General features: G+C 35.6%; 1 protein-coding gene across 2 annotated transcripts in view; it reads left to right on the forward strand.

Moving 5' to 3' along the window:
• The window catches only part of DNAH12 (dynein axonemal heavy chain 12), a 58007-nt gene extending 35292 nt beyond the window's left edge, over window positions 1-22715 (forward strand). For both annotated transcript variants that reach the window (XM_062501027.1, XM_062501026.1), the window contains exons 44-74: window positions 403-597; window positions 1399-1532; window positions 1763-1925; window positions 2377-2457; window positions 3503-3679; window positions 4077-4208; window positions 4647-4736; window positions 5731-5871; window positions 6005-6246; window positions 6586-6733; window positions 7623-7768; window positions 8167-8381; window positions 9240-9432; window positions 10224-10416; window positions 10827-10999; window positions 11497-11637; window positions 12723-12881; window positions 13860-14004; window positions 14853-15003; window positions 15150-15176; window positions 15274-15500; window positions 16048-16188; window positions 16930-17067; window positions 17926-18159; window positions 18564-18749; window positions 19233-19336; window positions 20228-20432; window positions 20618-20755; window positions 21229-21320; window positions 21618-21685; window positions 22525-22715. In XM_062501027.1, coding sequence (XP_062357011.1) covers window positions 403-597; window positions 1399-1532; window positions 1763-1925; window positions 2377-2457; window positions 3503-3679; window positions 4077-4208; window positions 4647-4736; window positions 5731-5871; window positions 6005-6246; window positions 6586-6733; window positions 7623-7768; window positions 8167-8381; window positions 9240-9432; window positions 10224-10416; window positions 10827-10999; window positions 11497-11637; window positions 12723-12881; window positions 13860-14004; window positions 14853-15003; window positions 15150-15176; window positions 15274-15500; window positions 16048-16188; window positions 16930-17067; window positions 17926-18159; window positions 18564-18749; window positions 19233-19336; window positions 20228-20432; window positions 20618-20755; window positions 21229-21320; window positions 21618-21685; window positions 22525-22715 — 4770 coding nt within the window. The remainder of the gene's footprint in view (window positions 1-402; window positions 598-1398; window positions 1533-1762; window positions 1926-2376; window positions 2458-3502; window positions 3680-4076; window positions 4209-4646; window positions 4737-5730; window positions 5872-6004; window positions 6247-6585; window positions 6734-7622; window positions 7769-8166; window positions 8382-9239; window positions 9433-10223; window positions 10417-10826; window positions 11000-11496; window positions 11638-12722; window positions 12882-13859; window positions 14005-14852; window positions 15004-15149; window positions 15177-15273; window positions 15501-16047; window positions 16189-16929; window positions 17068-17925; window positions 18160-18563; window positions 18750-19232; window positions 19337-20227; window positions 20433-20617; window positions 20756-21228; window positions 21321-21617; window positions 21686-22524) is intronic.
• The last annotated feature ends 191 nt before the right edge of the window (window positions 22716-22906 follow it).

Raw genomic sequence — 22906 nt, forward strand, 5'->3', positions numbered from 1 at the left:
TCCAGTTTTTCATTTTATGTGAACGTATTCAGTGGGTGTATGCTGGAGCTAGGTGGCTATCCACAGTGTGATAACTGGAGCAAAGTTGGTTTTTACTCATTTAAATCTGCTCCCTCCAAAGAATTATTCTTTTACTCTATTGTCATTATTTACTCTCAGTTGCTCAGAGCAGCAGATGATAATTTCTGGAATCAGTTGTTAGGGTCACAGATAAGTAGTGCAATCCTGTTCTCGTATAGTATTTGCTACTTGCTCTGGTTTTCTACTTTATTTTGCCTGTTTCATTTCCACTGAAATAATTAATTTCCTGGTGATGGTACCATTCATAAGACTGCTATAGGACTTCAGATGTGCTTAATGAGAATTTATATAACATTTTTTATGGTATGTATTATTCCTAAGGGTGTTCGTGCAGCCGTTCAGGCTGATGATAAAGGTGAAGAACTCAGTCCCTTAGCCTTGTATGCACTTTTTGTGAACTTGTGCAAAGAGAATCTCCATATTGTGGTGGCATTCAGCCCAATTGGAGATGCTTTCCGCAATCGTCTGAGACAGTTTCCATCACTCATCAACTGCTGTACTATTGATTGGTTCCAGGTAGGGGAAAATATGTATATTGTTTCCTCAAAAATCTGCTTCAGTTCTCTAACACTCTAAGTGTCATTAGATTTTCCTTTGTCCTCCTTGTAGAAGTACTCCTTATTTTTAAAACTTTTCAAATTGCATAAGCCTTTTCTGTAATATTTTGTGAGCTCTTTGGTTTGTGATCTCAACATTTCTACATCTAAATAAAGTTAATTTTTGTTGCTACACATTTCTGAAGTATGATGGCAATTATACTAGTTTGATGATGGCAATTTGTTGTTTTATTACATAATGTGTATGTGTTTTAAAGGACTAGAGAAACAATTTCATTGTGACTGTGAAATTATCTTAATTGTGGCTGCCTATTAAGCAGATCATCCATTGTAAATCCACTGTAGTAAATACAAATCCTATTGTTCATCAGTAGATCTTTTATAGCAGAATAAAACTTGGAGAAACAGTACTGATGTAAGCAGCATTGCTCTCAATAAAGCACAGTTAACTCTATAGCTTGGCCCAGTGCTCATGTCAGTTAACTTTTCTGTCAAAGGATGAACAGATGCAGAACTTTTTGTATGGAATGTTAATGTGTATCTCTGAGCTAGAAGATCAACCACGAGTTGCCAGAAAAGATTGCATGGGTGGTGACCTTGCTGCCTGAGCGAACCAACCCTTTTATCAGTTCATTGTTCTTGAGACACAGCTGGAACTGGTGTCTCATTCTGGTGATTTGAATGGTAAAACTGATTTTAACATTTGAAGATTGATAACAGTTGAATTTTACAAATTCTTTCCTCTTCACTTCTCCATCAGCCATGGCCTGAAGATGCCCTTGAACGTGTGGCTAGTAAGTTCTTAGAAACACTTCAGCTCTCAGACACTGAGCGTCAAGGAGTTGTACCCATCTGTAAATACTTTCATACTTCAGTTTTGTCACTCTCTGAAAGGTCAGTCTATGGCTTTTGCAAACAATCATAAAGTATTAGGTGACTGAGTTTCAATGCTACTTATTTATATTTTAAAAGTTAACACAACTATTTGCCTTCATAATAATATATAAAATTGTTGAAATTGTTAATGCCTTTCAGTTATATAACTTTGCCAATGATAAACTAAAAAAATCAAAAAATAAATCAAGATTTAAAGTTACTCTTTTTGTTTTTTACTTTTTAAATAGGTTTTTACAAAGTCTGGGACGCTATAATTATGTTACTCCTACTTCTTATCTTGAGCTTATTGCTGCATTTCAGAAACTTCTTACTGAGAAAAGAGACAGTGTAATGAAAGCCAAGAAGAAATATGTGAATGGGCTAGATAAACTAGCTTTTGCTGAGTCACAGGTGAGTTACAACAAATAAGGAACTGAAAATAGAAAATATTTGTCAAGTGCAGGTCTTTTTCTGGAGAAGGCAGTCAAAAGTGGTACTTCAAATTTTATTTAGCTCAGTCTTCAACAGTAAAACTAACAAATGTATTTTGCCTTTTCTTTCCTACAATCACAGAACTTATGGTAGAGCCACACATCTCTAAGCATATATTGTTAAGTAGTGTATGAACAGAGCTGTAATTTCCTTGGTGGTTAACAGGTGACGGTAAGTGAGCATAGTTCTTAAAATTAGACATTGTACCTAGGAGATAAAAATAAGTCTTGGAAATGTTTGGATTTGAAACTGTATGTTACATCCTTCTATCAATAAATTAGTCACTAGGTAAAATCTAGGTCTTAAAGAAATTGTTGAAAATTGTGCTTGACCCTTCTGGATCCCACCTGATTCTTTTGTATATGCATAGGTTGGTAGGATGAAAATAGAATTAATTGAGCTGCAGCCCAAACTGGAAGAGGCTAAAGTGGAAAATGCAAGAATGATGAAGGTAGAGTTATACAGCTTTGTGGCTTTTAATGTAAGCATGTGTCTTCTTTCATTGATGTTGGACTTTCAGAAAGTAAGAGTTCAGCTGAGGTTTTTGAGCTCACTTTGTGTTTGAAAAGGTTTCCAGTATTCTGAAATGGGTTATTTATGTTTATATGGTTAGAACAGAAAGAAAATTTCATTCTTTATATTAAATACATTGTCTGGATATACAGTTGTTGCCTAAGCTCCGTGTTGAAGGATGTTAGAGGAGCTTTCATGCTAATAGTGATTAAATAAGATTTCCCAAGTTGATTCACAAACATTGTGAAAACCTCAAATAGTGTTTTCATATGACTAGACATGACAAAACAAAAACCAGTTTTGTACAGTCTGTCTTTGCATGCACAGGGATTATATGCTTGATTTATCAAAGGATCCTAATCCCAGTTAATTTCATGGGAATTTAGTGATTTGGGATGAAAAATCTTGGGTGTTTAGAAAATTCTGGTGCATGAAAAGACACACGTACTTACCTAGTATGTATGTGACTGTTGCATCACCAAAAAAGTATGATTTAATTGACATGTTATGCACTTGTTTCTGATTCTTAACTCTTTCTACAGATACGGTGATAGCTCTTCTACCTCTAAGAAAACTGAATGTCACTCCCCTAGAACTGCCAAGGGAATTGGATAAAGGCTTGACTTATCTCTCAAAAGAAAATAAATTTCAATAGTCAATGTTACAGGCTATGAAGCTAAAACTCCCTGTTAAAGCTTATCCATTTTAGTTACAGCATGATGCACAAACATGAGGAACTTATTGTCTCCTGAACTTCAAACATATTTTGCATAGCTGTTATTGAGAGTAATCTGATATCATGCAGCTTATCTACTGTTAAAACTCCATGATGATGTTGCAATATGCTAAGAAATTATTCCCTTAACATAAATTGAAATTATGTTAACATATTAAAACCTTCAAAGTTCCATAGTAGGTAATTTCAGTATATTTGATCATTCATGACACAGTAGAAATAAAGCCGACTCATGGCTTTTCTTTAGATTATAGAAGTAGAATCTGCCGAAGTAGAAGAAAAAAAAAAAATTGTAAAAGTGGATGAAGAAATAGCTACAGCAAAAGCTGACGAGGCTCAGGCACTGAAAAATGAATGTGAGAGTGACCTGTCAGAGGCATTACCTGTCATGGAGGCTGCAATTGGTGCTCTTGACACTTTGAAGGCAAGCTGATCTAAATTTCAGCATTTGAAAATGTTATTTAACTCTCTAAAATGAAGTAGGAATTTAGAAGAATATGAGATCTCTTAGATGACACAGCAGTGTATCGAGAGTATTCTGACCTGGCATAACCTGGCATATTTAAGACATAATATTATTTAATCATTAGTTTATGGTTTTAGCATTTATTTAATTTTTATTTCCTCTGCATAGATAGATATTGTTACTTGTGATGGTAACATTGTGTCATTCCTTCTTAAAGTCCTCTATTACCACTAATATTCATTATTATGATAATAATAATTATTATTATTCATTAGAATGTTCATTCATTTTTTCTATCAGTTCATTTACTGAGTGCTGAGAAAGACATAATACTTAATGTACTTTTTTACTTTAGCCTTCTGATATAGCAGTTGTCAAAACAATGAAAAATCCTCCATCTGGTGTCAAACTTGTCATGGCTGCTGTCTGTGTCATAAGAGAAAAAAAACCTGAAAGAATTCCAGATCCTTCAGGATCTGGAGGCAAGGTAAAATGGCAGACAATAGTAATAAAAATAGTAATTAGAAGTATAATTAATGATCTTTTCAACATTTATCCAATAAACAAGATAACCCAAGGTCCATTAAATGTAGGCAAGTACTTATAGCCTCTACCCAGGATTTTACCAAAAACTTTCAGAATTCCTTATTTTCCAGACTTTGTAATGCATCAGATTTAATTGCCTTTACACATTTCTTGAGAACAGATAATACATAAGTTCCCGGAGGCACTGTTTACTTTTTGGCTTAAAGTATGGTTGGAAGGATATGTTTGATCTGACAGACTTTCTGCTTTATTGGCCTCACAAGGATAGACGGGGTTATCAGTATTAAATATTCATGAGCTTTAATTAAATGAGGTTTGTAATTTTTTTATGTGTATTTTTTTTAAGGCCTGAAAAGGTATTTCCTACTGTGTTTTGTAGATTTTGGATTATTGGACTGCAAGCCAGAAAATGCTTGGCAACATTAATTTCTTAAAGGATTTGAAAGCCTGTTCCAAGAAACCTATTCCAGTAAGGCTTTTTCAGCAATTTTTACCGTGTAGAAATTTTTACCATGTTTTTTCTTGCAGGGAAAAAATAAATGAGAAAATATTCTATTGGAGACATCATTTTTCCAAATCAAGTCAGTTTTTTTCTGAGCCTGTGTCCTTTTAGCCTCATTTCACATATCCTGTTTTGGGAGTTGATTAGGGTTTTTGTGGAATCAATGGACACTTGATCCATGTCCAGCCTTCCTATGCCTTTTTGTTTGGCTACTTTTACAAGATCAGCTATTCAGCATTACAAACTTCTTTTTATAATTGACTGCCCATTGCTGTCTTTCTTAACATCTTTTTCTGCTTGTAATATTTTGATTAAATTAATGAATGATGACAAAATGGGTAATATTTTGTTGATCATACTGGCAGATATACAATAAATGCAGAAATGTACTAGCTATATAACCTCTCAAATATGATAATTTCTCCCAAAGGTGTTGTTATCCAAGAGTGTGATTCTCTCCCTTCACTGAATTAATTGAAAATTGAATATGCTTTGGCCTTTATAAAATATGCTTCGCCCTTTATAAAACTGATCCCCAAAAGTAGGCACAAGCATTTACATTTTTGTACTACATTAGGAGAAATGCATTTTTATAGTGATCCCCAAAGCTGTGTATTGAGAAAAAGATAGCAAATAATGGAATTGGTGTGTTTTACAGAAAGGGCAGTGTAAATTAAGGCTTCTATGTGACTGTAATGCACTTAGTACTTAGGGCGCTGCCATATGGAAGATACAGCAAATGCATGATTACAAAGGATAAGGATAGGATTAGAATGAAAACAGGAAAAGACTATGAAATGTGGCAGGAAGATCAAAGCAATGACACAAGCAGTGATTTCTGCAACAGTGAATACGGAATAGTTCTTTCTTATTTCCTTGTATAGAGAAGTGGCAGTGAATCTGTTCAATTTTGAAGTGTCAGCCATGGGGTCTGATGGGCTCTAATGCTTTTGTTATCCAGGAAGCTGTCATGCAGAAGATTCGGACTGAATACCTGACCAATCCAGAGTTTGATCCACAAGTGGTGGCTAAAGCTTCCTCTGCGGCAGAGGGTTTATGCAAATGGATTAAGGGAATGGAAGTCTTTCACAGGGTATCAAAGGTGTGGTTTTGATCCTTGCCCCTCGTGCTATGGGGTCTTCCATTGCTCCATGTATTCACCCTAAGCTTTGTAGTTAATAATAAAGTTACAAAAATGTACTTAAAGCATTTGTGTATTGGTTGTAATTGAATAGGAGATTGAACCCAAAAAAGAACGTTTAAAAGTGGCAGAGGAGTCCTTGGCAACCACAATGGAACTGTTGAATCAGAAGAGAGAAGAACTTGCAGCAGTTGAAGGCCGTTTGGCTGCTTTGGAGCGAACCTTTGCTGAAAAGACAGAAGAAAAGGCTCGTTTAGAATTCCAGGTTGATCTGTGTGCTAAAAAACTGCAACGAGCAGAGAAGTTAATTGGAGGCCTTGGTGGAGAGAAAACAAGGTCAGGTTAAAGTTTAAATGTCAGATAAAACAGCCACTGTAGAAATAGAACTTGAAATTCTGTTCTCTAAGCCTTTAATGCTGTATTTCTCTCTGAGAACTGTAACATTGAAGAATGTCTTACACCTTGAAATATTCCTAATTTTATGTAGCATAATAATATGAGTAGCAACACTGGGAGAATTGTAGAGGAAATCTCTTCAAAATGAGACTAGAATACATGAATGAGATTTTCATATTTTTCACTTGTTCTTACCTAAGACGAACAAAAACAAGTTGATTTTTAACATAGTATCATGAATGTGGAGGTTTCAGCATGACTTTTTTCTGCTTGTCATAGATGGAATCAAGCTGCATGTGATCTTCAAGAGGAATATGATAATCTGACAGGAGATATTCTGCTATCAGCTGGTGTAATAGCATATCTGGGAGCTTTTACAGCTGGATTTCGACAAGAATGTACCAAAGATTGGAGTAAACTGTGCAAGGTTAGAAGGTTATCTTAGAGTTAAATAAATATTTTGGTTTTTTAAGACTGCTGCAAATGGCTTAAAAAATTCGTTGCAATTTATTTTGTATTAGCCTAGTAAACCTCATGGGTAAACCAATGGGATCAAGTCTGCTGATCCAATATTTTGTAGATTTGAATTTAATTAAATCAGTGAATTTACTCCACACTTATACTTCACAATAACATGTCAGAAATTGGAGACCATCATTGATTTTGTAAGGCTTGATTGTTACTGAAGTAAGGCTTGAAGTTACTGAAGTTACTGAGTAAAATCTCATTGTTTCCTGTATTTTGCCTTTAAATGAAAGAATTAAGTTTAAATGCAGTTATGTGTAATGTAAAACTAAACAATTGTTAAATATATAAAAAAATTATGTAACTTACACCTTCAAGTATTTGTATGTTAATTAGATGGTTGATTATGTGGTTTGCAAAGGGACACTTCCAACATATTTGTTTGAATGCCATAATTCATAGATCAAGTGATTTGGAATCACTTAAAAATGCATTAAATAGTAACAAATCAGCACTAGATTGCTGTACTGAGTTAATGGAAGATATAATTAGATATTTCCAACTGTGTATGAATTTCTTAAGTCATAATTTTATGTAACAAACCTCCCACATTATGAATGTACCAAAAACTGGACAAATCTTACAAAATTTGAAGTGAGAGTAAATATTTAGTGGGGAAATGTAGTTAATTATTGAAATTATGGTTTTATTTTCCCTAGGAGTTTTATCAAACATTACCTATTTCAGTCTCTTAAAACAAAATGCACATTGTCGTTTTTGGATTGAAGTGGCATTTAATAAAGATACAAAGAAAAATGTTTATTTTGTTGGGCTTTTTTCCCTTCTTTCAGGAGAGAGAAATACCTTGTTCTGAGAATTTCTCTTTGAGCAAGAATCTTGGTGACCCAGTAAAAATAAGAGCCTGGAATATTGCTGGTTTGCCAACTGATGTATTTTCTATAGACAATGGGGTCATTGTTGACAATTCAAGACGTTGGTAGGTGACAAAAAGGTTTCATTTTCAAATCCAAACAAGTTTCCACTTTTTAAAAAAGGATATATCTGAAAATAATGTAGCTTCTGTAGAGCAATATAATTGAAAAAAGGAGTGGAATCTTCATATTCCAGTGGGGAGGTAGAACAATATTTTACAAGAATTCTGCATTCTGGTTATTTATGAAAAATGTTAAACATGTTTTGCAACTTTTAAAGCTATTTCTGCTGTTGCTTTTCAAATTATTACAAAACACCTATGCCTCCATTATTCACCAGTATCTTAAAATAATGTAATTAAATTGTATCACCTCTTGACAGTTGGATTCAAAAACATGTAAAATAGTTTAAAATTTTGAAAAATGCCTTCAAGCACTGAGAAAACTGTCCTTTATTTTCTAGGCCATTAATGATTGATCCTCAAGGTCAGGCAAATAAATGGATCAAGAATTTTGAGAAGGAAAACCGTCTGAATGTTATCAAGATCAGTGACACAGACTATATGAGAACTGTGGAGAACTGCATTCAGTTTGGGACTCCCCTGCTGCTAGAAAATGTTGGAGAAGAACTAGACCCATCTCTTGAACCTTTGCTGCTTAAACAGACGTTTAAACAAGGTACAGCAGAGTTAATTTAGAACCCTGAAGGAGAGACGTTAATGTTCAGTTTCTAGTCTCTGGCACCACCTGATGTTTTTCATATTGCTCTCTTCTTGCCTGAATTGTGCCTCTGCTGAGAGAGGGGTAATTGCACGACAGCCTGAAGTTCTACTTTTTTATTAAATGTCATTCCTGCCTATCATGGTAATGATAATAGTTTTATGGGAAAGCGTTCACTAGACCACTATAGGAGACTGAAGAAATTCTGTGAAGGAAATGTTGTCAGTGAAATTGTTTCAATTGTTCATTTTCATATGTTTTAGTCTAGTAATAATATTGGCTAAATTTTGCAGAAGTCAAGATAAGCTGTCAAGGCATTTTGCATGAGGCATAGTTTTCACTGGAGTTAGCAAGTAGCTATGAATTTGGTTTTCAGGTTTTCCTCCTGTTAGAAAAGTGCACATAAAGAGAAATACATTTTCCTTTCCTTCTTACCTAGTTTGGTTTTTTATGTTTTCATGTCCAGAATTAAAAACAAAAGGAAAGTAAAGCTCAAATGCTTTTTTTTTCTTTGTGGTTTCCTCTTTCAGACAAGTAATTCAAGGAAACAACTCTCTGTTGCCATCTCTAGTTTTTGTATATGCAAATTGGAAGCATAGTAGCGATTGAATTTACTTGATTTCAGCTGCTAAGAGTGATAAGTGGCCCCACTGAAGTCTGTGAGAATTTTTCAAATTATCAGATAGATGTAATATTTTTTACTTTTCAGGAAATTTGTCATTGATGAGAAGTTTGCTTTTATTTAATAATAGAAATATTTTTATATGAATAATTGGAGTAGATAAGTTTTCTTTATATTTCTCTTTTTAACTTTAGGAGGTGTGGAGTGTATCAGGCTTGGTGAAAGCATTATTGAGTATTCCAGTGATTTCAAGTTTTTTATTACCACTAAACTAAGAAATCCACACTATATGCCTGAACTTGCTACAAAAGTTTTATTACTCAATTTTATGATAACACCAGAGGGACTTGAAGACCAGCTGCTAGGTATTGTTGTAGCAGAAGAAAGGTAAGTCTCTATGGTAAACAGCCATTAAATGTTTTTATGGCCTAATTCCAAGGAAATGAGAAATTAATTTATTGTATAGAAAAGTTGATGTTGAGTGGTGTAAATGTTGCTCAGTAACAGCTTTAAATTAAAATTTTGTTATTTAAAAAGTTTATTAGGGAAGTGTTAGGGGTAAATGTTCACAAGTTAATTAAAATAGCAGACATGAAATCATGTTTTTTTCATGGCAATTTTCTCCTGAAATAATCCTTGAATGTTAGAAAGCTATGTAAATATTATTTGAAGTTTAAGTAATTATTGTTATGTTTTTAATGTGACTGAACTGCCAGATAAAGGTACAGAACTATGAGGACTTCATTTTAATTTTGTATGAGCCCTCACAGAGGCACAGAGGAGTGGTATGTGGGTTGGGCAGGCATGTCTGTGCAATTGGGGTAAACTATTTGCTAACAAAAGTGTTTCCAGCAGTAAACTGGTTCTGCATATCACATGGTGGTTTTCTTTCAGGCAACAGGGATGCAAAAAAGGAAAAGTAGGATGCACTGCCATTAGCAAAATGCCAAGATGTTAAAGATTAGACCATCATTTCCAAATACTGAGTAGAAGTTATGCAAAGAAATCTGTACTCACCAGCATAAATAGATGTTAAACAGCAAAAACTTGCTTAAACTGAAAAAAATATTCACAAATAACTTCCTGTAGGGTGACAGAGTAATTGTCATGGGCTTCTTTTGCAGCCAGTGCCAGATGAGCATTGACTGATTTTGGTTTTTGTGTTTGTTCTTCATTAGGCCAGATTTAGAAGAGGAAAGAAATGCTCTCATTGTTCAGTCTGCAGCCAATAAAAAGAATCTGCAAGAAATTGAGAAGAAAATTTTAGAAACTTTAGAGTCATCTGAAGGTGATATTCTGGAAGATGAGACTGCCATCCAGGTCTTGGATTCTGCCAAAGTCATGGCTAATGAGATCACAAGAAAACAGCAGGTAAGGAGTGTCTATGTGTGCTTCCCTCAACAGTACTGAGAAATTAAATGTTAACATTTGCAGCCAGCAGGAGGTCTCTCATTTGGATGCATAGATAGCACAAGGAGCACTATACTTGTGAAACGGGAAGAGAAATAAAATTCTATCTGTTCTAGAATCTTCACTGGTAGTTTATTCAGTCTTTAAAACGTTTCAAAAGTATGTGTATTTGTGGTGCAGGAAAATAGATCAGGCAGTACTGGGGTAGGGCCGAGTGCTCGTTTTACCTGCTGGGGTGGTGCCTTCTGGAGCAGAGAAGTTTCATTGGTCTGGTGTTTTAGAAGTGTTATTAAGTAGTGGTATTTTTGTAGAATATGAAGAGTACTGAGGCTATGAGAAGCTGTTGTTTGTCCCCTGCCATGGGTGTGTAGATTGCAGAGAAGACGGAGCTGAAGATGGCGGAGTCGCGGGAGGCGTACCGGCCCGTGGCGCAGCACTCGGCTGTGCTGTTCTTCAGCATCGCTGACCTGGCCAGCATCGACCCCATGTACCAGTACTCCCTCAGCTGGTTTGTCAGCCTCTACATCAGCTCCATTCGTGGCAGGTAAACAGGCTCTGTCTGCAGAAAAGAAGGGGGTTTCATTCTCTGCTTACACATAGCTTTCTCTCTTTGGAAACAATTTGCCTCCTTAAATGCAGGCTCTTGAAGGAAAATAGGATTTATTAATGAACTAATTGCTCGTTTTAGTTACTGTTAAACAAATTATGAACTGTAAGCATGTGCTGTATTTAAATATTTTTAAGAATGTGACCTAGTGTGAAATCAGGTTCTGAAATAGGCTCCGTTTTGAAGACTGAGTGCCACCAGTTAACTGTGGTAAGTTGATTTCAGCTTATTATTTTGCTTGGGATGTCTAAAAGTGCTGCTTTTAAAAAGACAGGGAGTATAATTGAATTTTTGGGGGAACTGGCACCTAAGTCCCTTGTAGAGCCTGTGGATTTAATATAAATCCTCTGCAACCCTAAATAGATGATATTTCTTAATGAATTGTCTATGTTATTCAATTTGAAGTCTCAGTTTATCACTTCTTTTCTTCTTAGCAATAAATCCAAAATTTTGAAGAAGCGACTTCAATATCTAAATGACCACTTCACCTACAATCTGTACTGCCAAGTCTGTCGTTCACTCTTTGAAACAGACAAGCTGCTCTTCTCGTTTTTGCTGTGTTGTAATCTGCTCATGTAAGCTCATTTTTGTGAAGTCTCTACTAACAGAAACTAATGATTTTATTGTGGAAGCAAGTACTGATGTGATGGAATGTTCTTGTGCACATTGATAATAATGCCTTTGGAGTAGGGTCATGAATACTTTGGGTTTTCTAAGATGTGCAATGTTAACAAATGGAAGAGTACGTGAGTGCATGTATCACTACTACAGGACACATTATGAAAAAAATGTGTGCTTATTTGTCAGTGGTTTTGTCAATAAGTCTATCTTCGAAGGATCTACATGGTGTTACATAGCATCCATATGTCAAAAACAATTGCTGTTGTTTAAGAAAACATTTAAAATGAAAACTTAAGCAGTTATGTATAATGCAAACAACTTCTAGGTTTTTGTCTTTTTTAATTTTTTTTTCTTCTCTGTAACCCTTTTGCATAACATCATGAGATCTCAGATGCAGTCTTCTCCTTTCCACCAGCCTTTTAGTTTTCTCTTCCTAATTTTGTGTGAATACATTATGAAAGGAATGATATGTTCAAAATTGCACAACCATAATGTGCATACTTAATTATTTCCAGTGTGTACTCATCTGTACATGGATGCTCTTCTTAGGTAATTCTTCTTGTAATTGCAGAACACTGTTTTCTGCAAAGCCTTTAAAATCAGGAATATTTGCACTTAAAAAAAAAAAAAAAGGAGTCATTAGGAATAAGTTATTCACAAAAGCTTTGTCACTTTGTCAAACTGGTACAAGCTGCTCAGGGCAGTGATGGAATCACCATCCCTGGAGGGATTTAAAAGCTGTGTAGATGTGGCACTGAGGGACATGGGTTGGTGATAACTTGGCAGTGCTGGGTTAATGGTTGGACTTGACCTCAAAGGTCTTTTCCAACCTAACGGTTCAGTGATTCTAAGATTGACCTCTTGAAACCCTTACTTTAGTCTTAATCAGACATTTTTACCACGCAGTTTTTTAATAATATAGAACATTGAGATCTGATCTCAGCTTTTACTGCATGGGCAGTGAAGTGTAATTAACTTAAAACTACTGTTTATATTATTTAAATTGTATCTCAGTTACTGATTTTTTTTTTTCATATAGGGCTAATAATGAAATAGAACATCAAGAGTTTATGTTCTTACTAACTGGAGGTGTGGGTCTCAAGAATGAGCACAAGAATCCAGATCCATCTTGGCTATCAGATAAGAGCTGGGATGAATTATGTCGTGCAAGTGAATTCCCAGCTATGGAAAGACTGAGGTATGGTGAAATACCAGTATCAATTGGCCTGAATTGATTTTGACCAATACATATGTAACATGCTGAAAGAAATGTTTGCTATGTTTTTCCAAATCAATGCCAGAATGCAAATGGGATTAAACCAGCCCCCCTTTTTCATTATCATGTTTGCTTCACTTATTCCAATCAGTTAAATCACTAATTATAATATTATTTAATAAAACTCTTTTTTCTAAATTATTTGAGGCATTGCATAAAGAAACTTTTCTTTTGGAATTTATTCATGGTAGAAAAAGTCTTCTAAGGGTTCAGTGAAAGCCAGAGATTGCACATGTAGCAGAATTCCACTGCAGTTCTGGGGAAGTTTTTCTAGTAAACTCTATTCTCCTGAACTCAGTCCAATTTCACCCTGGGTTTAAATAGAATTTAACACTAAATTTTGGAGACAACATGGCTGTACAAGACTTCCATATATTAGTTGATTGATTGCAAATATTTGGAACATTTGTATCAGAGTGCAGTAACACTGCTCTCTTAGGAGTTCTTTGAGGTGGTTTTGTGTTTCAGCCCCTTTGGAGTTTTAGTAGCCAAGTGGATGATGAGAGTTGTCCCATTGCCAAGGACATCCTCTGTATGTTGTGTGAAGGAAATTAATTTTTGTTCCCTAGTTGAATTTCCTGTTAATTTTCTTCAGTTAAAGTGTGGTGTTTTCCTGAAACAGTGGAGGCAGAAAATTCGCCTGGACCTGTGAAGGTCCGAGCAGTGCTTGCTGGAGGAACAGGCAAAAGTTATTGTCAGCTTGGAACCTTTCAGATAAAGTGTCTCCTCAGCAGCATGGTGGAAAGGTATTTTTCACAGTTCAGCATGGTGAAGCTCAGCTGTGGATTATTTTCTGATGTAGATATCAAGTGTCTTAAGTGACAATACAATGTATTTGCCTTGGATAAACATGTAAAAAAAAGACTCCAGGTACATTGTACTTGTGTTTTTTTCCCCTAGGAGTCATGTCTCTGAAAATATAGGTGAATGGCAAAAAATGTATGAAAGCAAAGAGCCTCACAACTTTCCATTACCAGAAGAGTGGAATAATACATTGACTGAATTACAGAAGATGATAATTCTTCGGTGCTTGAGACCAGACAAGGTAAAATGATCTGTTATGGCGTGTTTATAGACTGTGCCATGCCTTGTAGCACAGTTTGCCCTTCCTGTTCCAGTAATTAATCTGTTCTTCATTGTATTTATTAAGAAAGTAAATGCTGTTTTTATTTTTCAAGTGACCAATACAAACACCACAAGCATCAGCTGAAATCTTTTTTCTGACACAATTTAATGAATCTTTTGGAGGATTCTTGTTGTTCTAGTTCTCTTGAAGTATTTTTTTTCGTGGCTAGGTGTTTCCTGGTGCACCCACTATACTTGAGAACAGGACATATTAGCCTGGAAAAATACACAGGTTATCTAATACCGTGTGCTTTCATGCAAATGATTTTTAAGACAAAAAGAAATAAAATGTGTTGACTTGAACGACCAAGATGAACTTTCAACAAATTCTGCCTTTGGTGCACTTAACAAATTGTATTGCATATTCTTCAGGAACTGTCAGTGTTAGAATTTAAGGCATGTTGCTCTTGCACCCTTGAATTAATTGAAAACAATTACATTAATATTTCCTAAAGGAGAATGTGCTTGTCTTCCACATCAGGAAAAGCCTGAATCAAAGTTGTAATGTTATTTAATACTATTTATAGGAGGTATGTTATTCTTCATTTTCTAAAAACATTATTATTCCTCTTGTGAGGAAAAAATAAGTAGGAAGGTGTCAACAAGAGGTGAAACCTTTGGTTCTGGATTATTCTGGAAGACTCGTCTCAAATCTCTGCAAATCAGAGAAGCTTCTGCAGGCTTGGGAGTTTGGCATGAAGGCAGTGTCAGATGTGCAGTTATGTCTATTTTAATGGTTTGTATTTGCTTTTTTCTTTTTTTTACCAGATTGGTCCAGCTATAACAACATTTGTTACTGAGAAACTGGGGAAGAAATTTGTAGAGCCACCACCTTTTGATCTAGCAAAAAGTTACTTAGATTCAACTGCTACAGTCCCTTTAATATTTGTGCTGTCTCCAGGAGCAGATCCCATGTCTAGTAAGTATACACAGAAGGAAAAAATAGGGACCTCAAATTCCCCTTCAATACACAGGGAGGATTATTTTGCATTTTCTGCAAGTAGATTTGAGTGCATTATGTCAGACTAGTAGAATTCTGTGCCCTTTCTAAATGGGAATTTGTAGGTACATTGAAAGAAAATAATAATAGAAGTTTTTCAATTTTTTTTTCTGACATAACTTCTTTTTAATGTATGAGTGCTAAAATCTTCTGCTTTCTGTTCAAGGCCTCCTGAAATGGCAAACAGAGAGATGGTAGGAGATAAGTTTCAGTCCATCTCATTAGGACAAGGACAAGGACCAATAGCTACGAAAATGATTCAAACAGGAATGGAAGAAGGAACATGGGTTTGTTTACAAAATTGTCATTTAGCTGTCTCCTGGATGCCAGTGCTGGAGAAAATATGTGAGGAGCTTAACAGTGAAAAATGTCACCCAGAATTCAGACTTTGGCTTACAAGTTACCCTTCACCAAAGGTATATGTGTGGCCCCATAATCTCTGTTTAGGGGAAAGGAAAGTTGATGGCATTTTTAGGGAATTTTTGTATACTGAAATGAGCTGATAATACAAAACTTCTCTGAAATGCAATGAGGCTTTGAAGAAATAATTTAACCAAGAAAGGATATTTAAAAAATAATTATAAACATGATAATATCAAGCTTCCTTTGCAGTATTTTGATACTTAGATGTGCAGTATTTTGTGTGTCACTCAATGGAATTGAAATCTGTCAGCAGATTAAGAAGGTTTCTTTTCTCTCACATGAATTCCAAAAATTTAGTCTTGCATTTGATTTGTGAAGTGTTGAATACCAAGAAAACTTTTTAAAGTACAGGTTTGTTATTTACAGCAGAGTCTTACTTTCTTGATGCCTTGGAGAATTTTTTGTAACCTGTTGAACTTTAAAATGTCAGTTTTCCTGCAGATAGTTTTTTATGTAAAAAACCACAGAATAATAGTATGTTGTTAGCACAGAATCTATTCCACCCTTTCTGAATGCAGTTTCACTTTTTTTTATTTCTAGTTTCCAGTAACCATTCTGCAGAATGGAGTGAAGATGACCAATGAACCTCCTACTGGTCTCCGGTTAAATCTACTTCAGTCATTTCTTTCTGATCCTATTTCTGATGCTGAATTCTTTGCTGGATGCCCTGGGAAGGAGCTGGTAATGTGCCTATCTCTTGAGTGAATAATTGTGAGCTAAAATTTTTACTGTGGTTGTGAATTTAGGTTTTGCAGTGATAAAGATCATTAGTTCAGAATTACCTCTGCCAGGTAATTTCATGTTGCAATATTTAAATTGGTTTCTTAGGCTTTATTAAATCACTTACCTGCTACACACACATAGTAAACAATGTACATGGACTCTGAACGTTGATTAAAAGGGCATGTGTGTCATTATGGAGATGATAAGCACTGAGGAGACCTTTTCTTGCTACCAGGGAACAAATACTGCAGTGCCCATATATCTTGTTGATGCTTGGTGGACAACTTAGCTAATCGTTACCTGTGAAGGAAGTGAAAAACAGTGGGATCAGAGATATGAGCTATCAATGTACATAGGTCTGACTGTACCCAAGGACTTGCTTTAAAAATACATTTGTATTTTTTGTTTATCTAATGAACCTTAAAAATAAATATCTGGTGCTGTTGGAATTCTTATGAAGTCAGTTGCCCTATACAATAAAGAATATCATGGTACTTGAGGAACTGGCTAAATGTGCTCGCATATGGGGCACTGTGTGTGTATGTGTTCCCAAGGCAAAAACCACAAGGTAATTGGTGTTGGCCTGGATTTATACCTGGGTGGGGATTGGTAATCCAAGGGTGCTCACTACACAGGTTGCACACTACCATGAGCTTATAGACTAGTTAATAATACATTTTTCTTTTGCTTTTCTCAAAGATATGGGAGAAACTACTCTTTGGAGTTTGTTTCTTCCATGCTCTTGTTCAGGAGAGAAGGAAGTTTGGGCCCCTTGGTTGGAATATACCCTATGGATTTAATGAATCTGACTTGCGAATCAGTGTCAGACAGCTGCAGGTAAAATCATTGATTTCCTCCTAAACTCTGATCTTGCAAAGCACAGCTAGGAATCACAAGGAGCAATATACTCAAGTTACCTCAAATGTTCATAGATATTCAGGACTTAAGCTGTAAAGGCAGGGAATGTCAATCATATTATAAATATTTTCAAAATTACAAATGACATAAAAAGTTTAGATTTCTACAGACCTATGGAATATAATGAATATATATGTGTATTATAAAAGTTAAATTTGTTATGTACAAGAGCTCACTGTTCTTTAAGTAGCACTTGTCACCTATTAAGGTGGTTAGTAGGAGAACTTTTTTTTACATGTGTATTGGTAGTTAACAGAACCTCAGACTATTCTCCATCCCCAAGATGAAATGGTGAACAGTACTTGACCTTGAACCTTTTATAGGTGCTCTGTAGAACAGTCAGGAGAGTTAAAACTGAATTGCAGAAGTTGAGGCTGAAGATTTGAAAAAGTTACCAAGAAGTTAATGAATGAGATTCGAGGAAGATTAAAAGATAAATTAAGTGAAATGCACATTTATTTCTGGTGTAGAAAAGTGTCCATCTACAAAGTTTTAACTGGATACACCATCCACTTGTAAATATTTCAGGAATTACTTGGATGATTGAGCAATTTTGATATTCACAAGAGGGTTTTACTACTTTTAACTCATCTTGATTTTAAACAGTAATTTTCACCTGAAAATAAGATTTCAGAATTTGGATTTTGAGCACCTAGGAAGAAAACTCTGTAAGCTGCAGTTTACACATGCTATGGCTTCCAGCCTTTTATCTGTTAGGTCATGCTGTTGTTTAGCAGATACTGCAAGTCTCTAGAATTGCTCTTATTTCTGTTACAGTTATTCATCAATGAGTATAGCCATGTTCCTTTTGAAGCTGTCTCTTACCTGACTGGTGAGTGTAACTACGGAGGTCGGGTGACAGATGACTGGGACAGACGTTTGCTGCTGACCATGCTGGATGACTTCTATAACCCAGATATAATTGAAAATCCTCATTACACTTTCTCTCCCAGTGGCAACTATTATGCCCCACCCAAAGGCACCTATGAGGAGTACATTGAGTTTATTAAGGTAAAAAGTAGCAACATGATTTTGCACTGTTACAATTATGTGCTGAGAAAACAATCCTTAAAGGCTGAAAGATGTAGTTTTGTAGCACAATTAAGTGCCTGCTCAGGTTCTTGCCTGGCATCCTTGTATGATCCTTGCAATGATCTCAGATATTTTGGAGAGGGAATCAGTAAGCAGACTGGAGGATGTGTGGCACAGATAATTGAGAATTCCTTGGAAATTACTTTCTCTATGAGAGGTGGTGGCTCTGTCAGCAGTAATTCTGTCTGCAAATACCTGTCACTGAGTCCTCACTCACCTGCAGTTGAAGTCAGTGGTAGCTTTTCACTTGACTTCTTAAAGAAACCTTGGATCAGATTCCTCCTGCTTTATGTCACTCAGACATTTTTTTTATTTTGTCCTAGAACCTTCCCTTTACTCAGCACCCAGAGGTATTTGGCTTGCATGAAAATGTGGATATTGCAAAAGATCTTCAGCAAACTAAGACCCTCTTTGAATCCCTGCTTTTAACACAAGGAGGAGGCACTCAGGGAACTTCTGGGGGTGGTGACAGCACTCTTTATGCAATTGCAGATGATATTCTCAGCAAGGTACTGTATTATACAAATTACTTCAGTTTATCTTTTTACAAAGCAAAAATTCCTTAACTAGAATCTTCAGTGTAAAGTAGATTTCCTGTTGAAAGAAAAGCATTCTGAAAGGAATTTAGTGCAATGTGAAAGTAAGAACTTGTGTGGCTGTAACAGACCACAGCTATATTTCAGTTGAAAGAAATTTTATTAAATAGGCAGAAGACAGGAGAAAGAGAGAAAGCACAGCAAAAAGAACTTGAAAGAACAGTTGATTAATTCATGTGAAAAAATTAAAATTAATAAATAGAAATGGTGTTTTTTAAAGCATGAACATTAAAATCCCTCAAAATTTTATTTGATTGAACTACTGAATCCTGTATTGCTAAGATACTAACCAGAAAGTTTAGTGGTTTCTATTGCACTGCAAATTTTCACATTTGCATGCCTTTAATGTATAATCATGATATATGGAGTTATTTCCAAATGTGTTGTCATTTACAGCTTCCAAAGGATTTTGACATTGAAAGTTGCCTAATTAAATATCCTGTGAGATATGAAGAAAGTATGAACACTGTGCTGGTGCAAGAAATGGAAAGATTTAATCAGTAAGAATGTTCTATTTTATTAAATTTACCAAAAATCATTCCATTTGCAGAAAAATATTTCTTGTAAATCATAATCAATAAGCTCTGTGTTGTGTGAAATATTTTTTTTTCTTCCCTTCTAATTGCCTGCAGTGTTATCTGCTGTCCTAACACCCTTGCTTCTTGTGGAGAGTCAGAGTATAGGATAGATGTCAGGAAAAATCAAGTGGCAATATTAAGTGAAAGAGAAAAGAAGGGAGTATGAGAAAGTACTGGGAGAAGAGAATGCAAACAATATGTATATGTCTATATATTTTTTTTTACTTCACTTTCCCTTTCACCATCTTTACCTTAATTTTATTTTATTTTCCTCATATTTCTGACCTGTAGGGTACTTAGAAACTCTACATGCATAGTTATAGTTTTTGTTTGTTTCTTGATTTTCTCATGTGCTTCTGTTTGAATTTTTTCCCCTTTTTCCAATGCTTTTTTCCCTATGCCTAATTTTCTATTCTTCTAAGACTACAAAACTAGAATTGCATTTATTTTTCTCCTTGGGTACTCAATCTCTTTTTTGACTTTGTTCCCTAATTTTCTTTCTTATCTTCACCTGCCTCTCCATTCCTTCTTTTCTATTTGTCTCATTGTATCTCCTGCTTAATTTTCTCCCAGATGCTCTCTGTCCTCAAGTCTCCAATTTATCCTTATTGTGTACCCTACCCACCTCTTCTTTTGCAATCTAAGCCTTTTTCCTTCATCTGGTATATAGTGCAGATATCTGTATAGATTAAAAAGCTATAAAAGTTCTATAGATGCCTCCATAATCTACTTATTTTACTTTTTTTCCAGTGACACAGTCATGTTTAAGAAATATGCCAAATATGTGAAAATTGTTGTTTTTTTTTATTCCAGTTTAATCCGAACTATTCGCGTTAGTCTAATTAACCTGAAGAAAGCCATTAAAGGACTGGTTGTTATGGATGCTGCTCTGGAGGCTCTGTCTGGCAGTCTCCTTGTTGGAAAAGTTCCTGAGAAGTGGGCAGAGCATTCATACCCAAGTCTGAAACCATTAGGGAGTTATATTGTCGATTTGCTAGCAAGGCTGAAGTTTTTACAGGTGATGTATAAGTGGCAGTGCTGCCAGTTGTTCAATCTACTTTTCCATAGAATTTGTCTGTATTGGGAAAGCAGTGAAAGGCTCTATTTAGATTTTCTTTCTGAGTACAATTATGTAGAAAATAGTCAAAGAGTATGGGATTCCTCTCTTTCTGATTGTTCAATGTATTGCTTTCCTCTCTCCAGGATTGGTATGACTTAGGGAAGCCTGCTGTTTTTTGGCTGTCAGGATTCTATTTTACTCAAGCCTTCCTAACTGGAGCCATGCAAAACTATGCTAGGAAGCACAGGATCCCTATTGACCTTCTAGGATATGAATTTGAGGTATGGATAAACTGTAAATTAGTGTTTTATTGATCTGAGTCCCGATGTTATGGTGAGATGTAGTAAATAAATCCTAACTGGAAGGTTAATTTTGCAACTGACTGCAGTCTGAAGACCTGTATTTGGTAAGACTGGCAGGCTAAATAACCTCTGTAGAAAAGGTATTCTCAAAGTGATTGAAAGTAATTCTATCACTGGACCCAGAGCTCTACTCAAGAAAACAGTCTGTCCAGTGTATATTTTTCTGTGTGATTAAAGCCTCATTTTATAACCTACAAGAAAGGTAATTAGCAAACCCAGAGAACACCAGAGAAGTCTGCTGTCTCTACAGATATGTATAAAAGTAGCATTGGAAGGAAGGGTTACTATATTATCCTCAGTTTCGTTTGGTCTGAAAATTGGCAATTAGCATAATAGCCCAAAAATCAAAGAGCTGTGAGAGTTTAATGACTTAGAACACTTATTTCCTGCAGGTTATTCCTCAGGATACTGCTGATACTGCACCAGAGGATGGTGTTTACATCCACGGATTATTTTTAGATGGAGCTCGCTGGGACAGGACCAAGTCAGTAGCCGAGTGTTCTACTGTGGTTTTGGAAAGCTTTTTGCAGTGCTCAAACAAGACTGGGTTAAATAATTTAACTGGGACTTTTCATATTATTGAAATAACACACCAAAATAAGTACTCTTTTCATGCACTGAAAATGTGTAAGGAAAAACAAACAAGCAAGTAACAACCAAAAAATGCCCACCAAACCCCTGAAGCCACAATTACTTTGCATATGTGGCACTGTGTGTGCACTTGTTTCCAAGGGAAAAACCCTTTCTCCAAAAAAAAACCAAAATGCCTTTCTCTTTCCAGGGGAATGTTAACTGAGCAGTATCCCAAAGTGCTCTTTGATGCCATGCCGATCATTTGGATAAAGCCAAGTGAGTATGATTTCTCCTGATGTGTGAGCTATTCAACAAGAAATTGCAACAGTGGCTTCCTTTTTTTTTACTGAACATCACTGAAGAGAATTTTGACTGACTTAGAGAGACTGAGTGTTTTACCTTATGTGATTTAGCAGGGTTTGCTCAGGTTATTTTGAGCTATGTGATAGCTGTCTTTCCTACTAGTAAGATAATTTCCACAAGTCGTTTTCTTTGATTGAGAGGAGTAAATCCCTGTTTTTATTTACGTACAAAATCAGGACTAACTGCTGCAACTTAAGTCTTAGCAAATAGGCAGTGTTAAAATTTGTCACTTTTTCTGCTTATGCCTTCTCTTGAGTTCGGATGAATTTGTTCAGACCTGCATGATTTTATGCTTTGCACAAGTTCCATGCAAGCCATCTGGGCACACAAAAAGTTCCTGCAGAGTTCTGTCCTTGGATCTCAGATGACTTGAATTGCAGTTAGGTTCTCTAGCAACTAGACCAGAATTCTTGTAGAGCTGTGAAAAACTTGTGTATAAGCTAGGTATTAATTAAGTAACTATTCAGATTTTAATGTGTCTTTGAGTATTAGAAAGCTGGTGGAATCACAGGAAGTCATTGAGACTTGAAAATAAATTTTAGCTAAATTAGTTGGGTTTAAGAACAAGACAAACCACACAAGAAAGCACAACAAGAAAAAGCCGGATAGTTTTATTCTGTTGCTCAGAAAAAAATTTGCAATTTTATTGACCTTTAAAGATGTTACTGTAAATACTTAACATTTGCTTGTAGATTATGTTTCTGCTAATAGATCTGCTGACTATAATACATTATTTTGGGGTTTTTTTCAAGCTGTAAAATCAGACATTAAGAAGTCTACTGCCTATGTTTGCCCACTCTACAAGACAAGTGAGCGCAAAGGGGTCCTGTCCACCACGGGGCATTCCACAAACTTTGTCATTGCTTTGAGGCTCAACACGGACCGGCCAGTCCAGCACTGGATCAAGAGAGGTGTAGCCTTGCTGTGCCAGCTGGATGACTGACTGCAGACAGTTCACATACAGACTTCACAACATCTTGTTCTCTTTGCTGGCTTACAGAGGAAGTGGGGTTTAGTGTGTAAAAGAAACATCTGGAGGTTTTTGTATTGTAAGAGGGTATACAAATACTTTCTTACCCTCAGGCTTTTGTATTAAGTATCTATCATTAATATGACCGTCTTTACAATCTGTAA

This window comes from Cinclus cinclus, chromosome 12 (assembly GCF_963662255.1).
Source record: "Cinclus cinclus chromosome 12, bCinCin1.1, whole genome shotgun sequence".
Classification (NCBI taxonomy): Eukaryota; Metazoa; Chordata; class Aves; order Passeriformes; family Cinclidae; genus Cinclus; species Cinclus cinclus.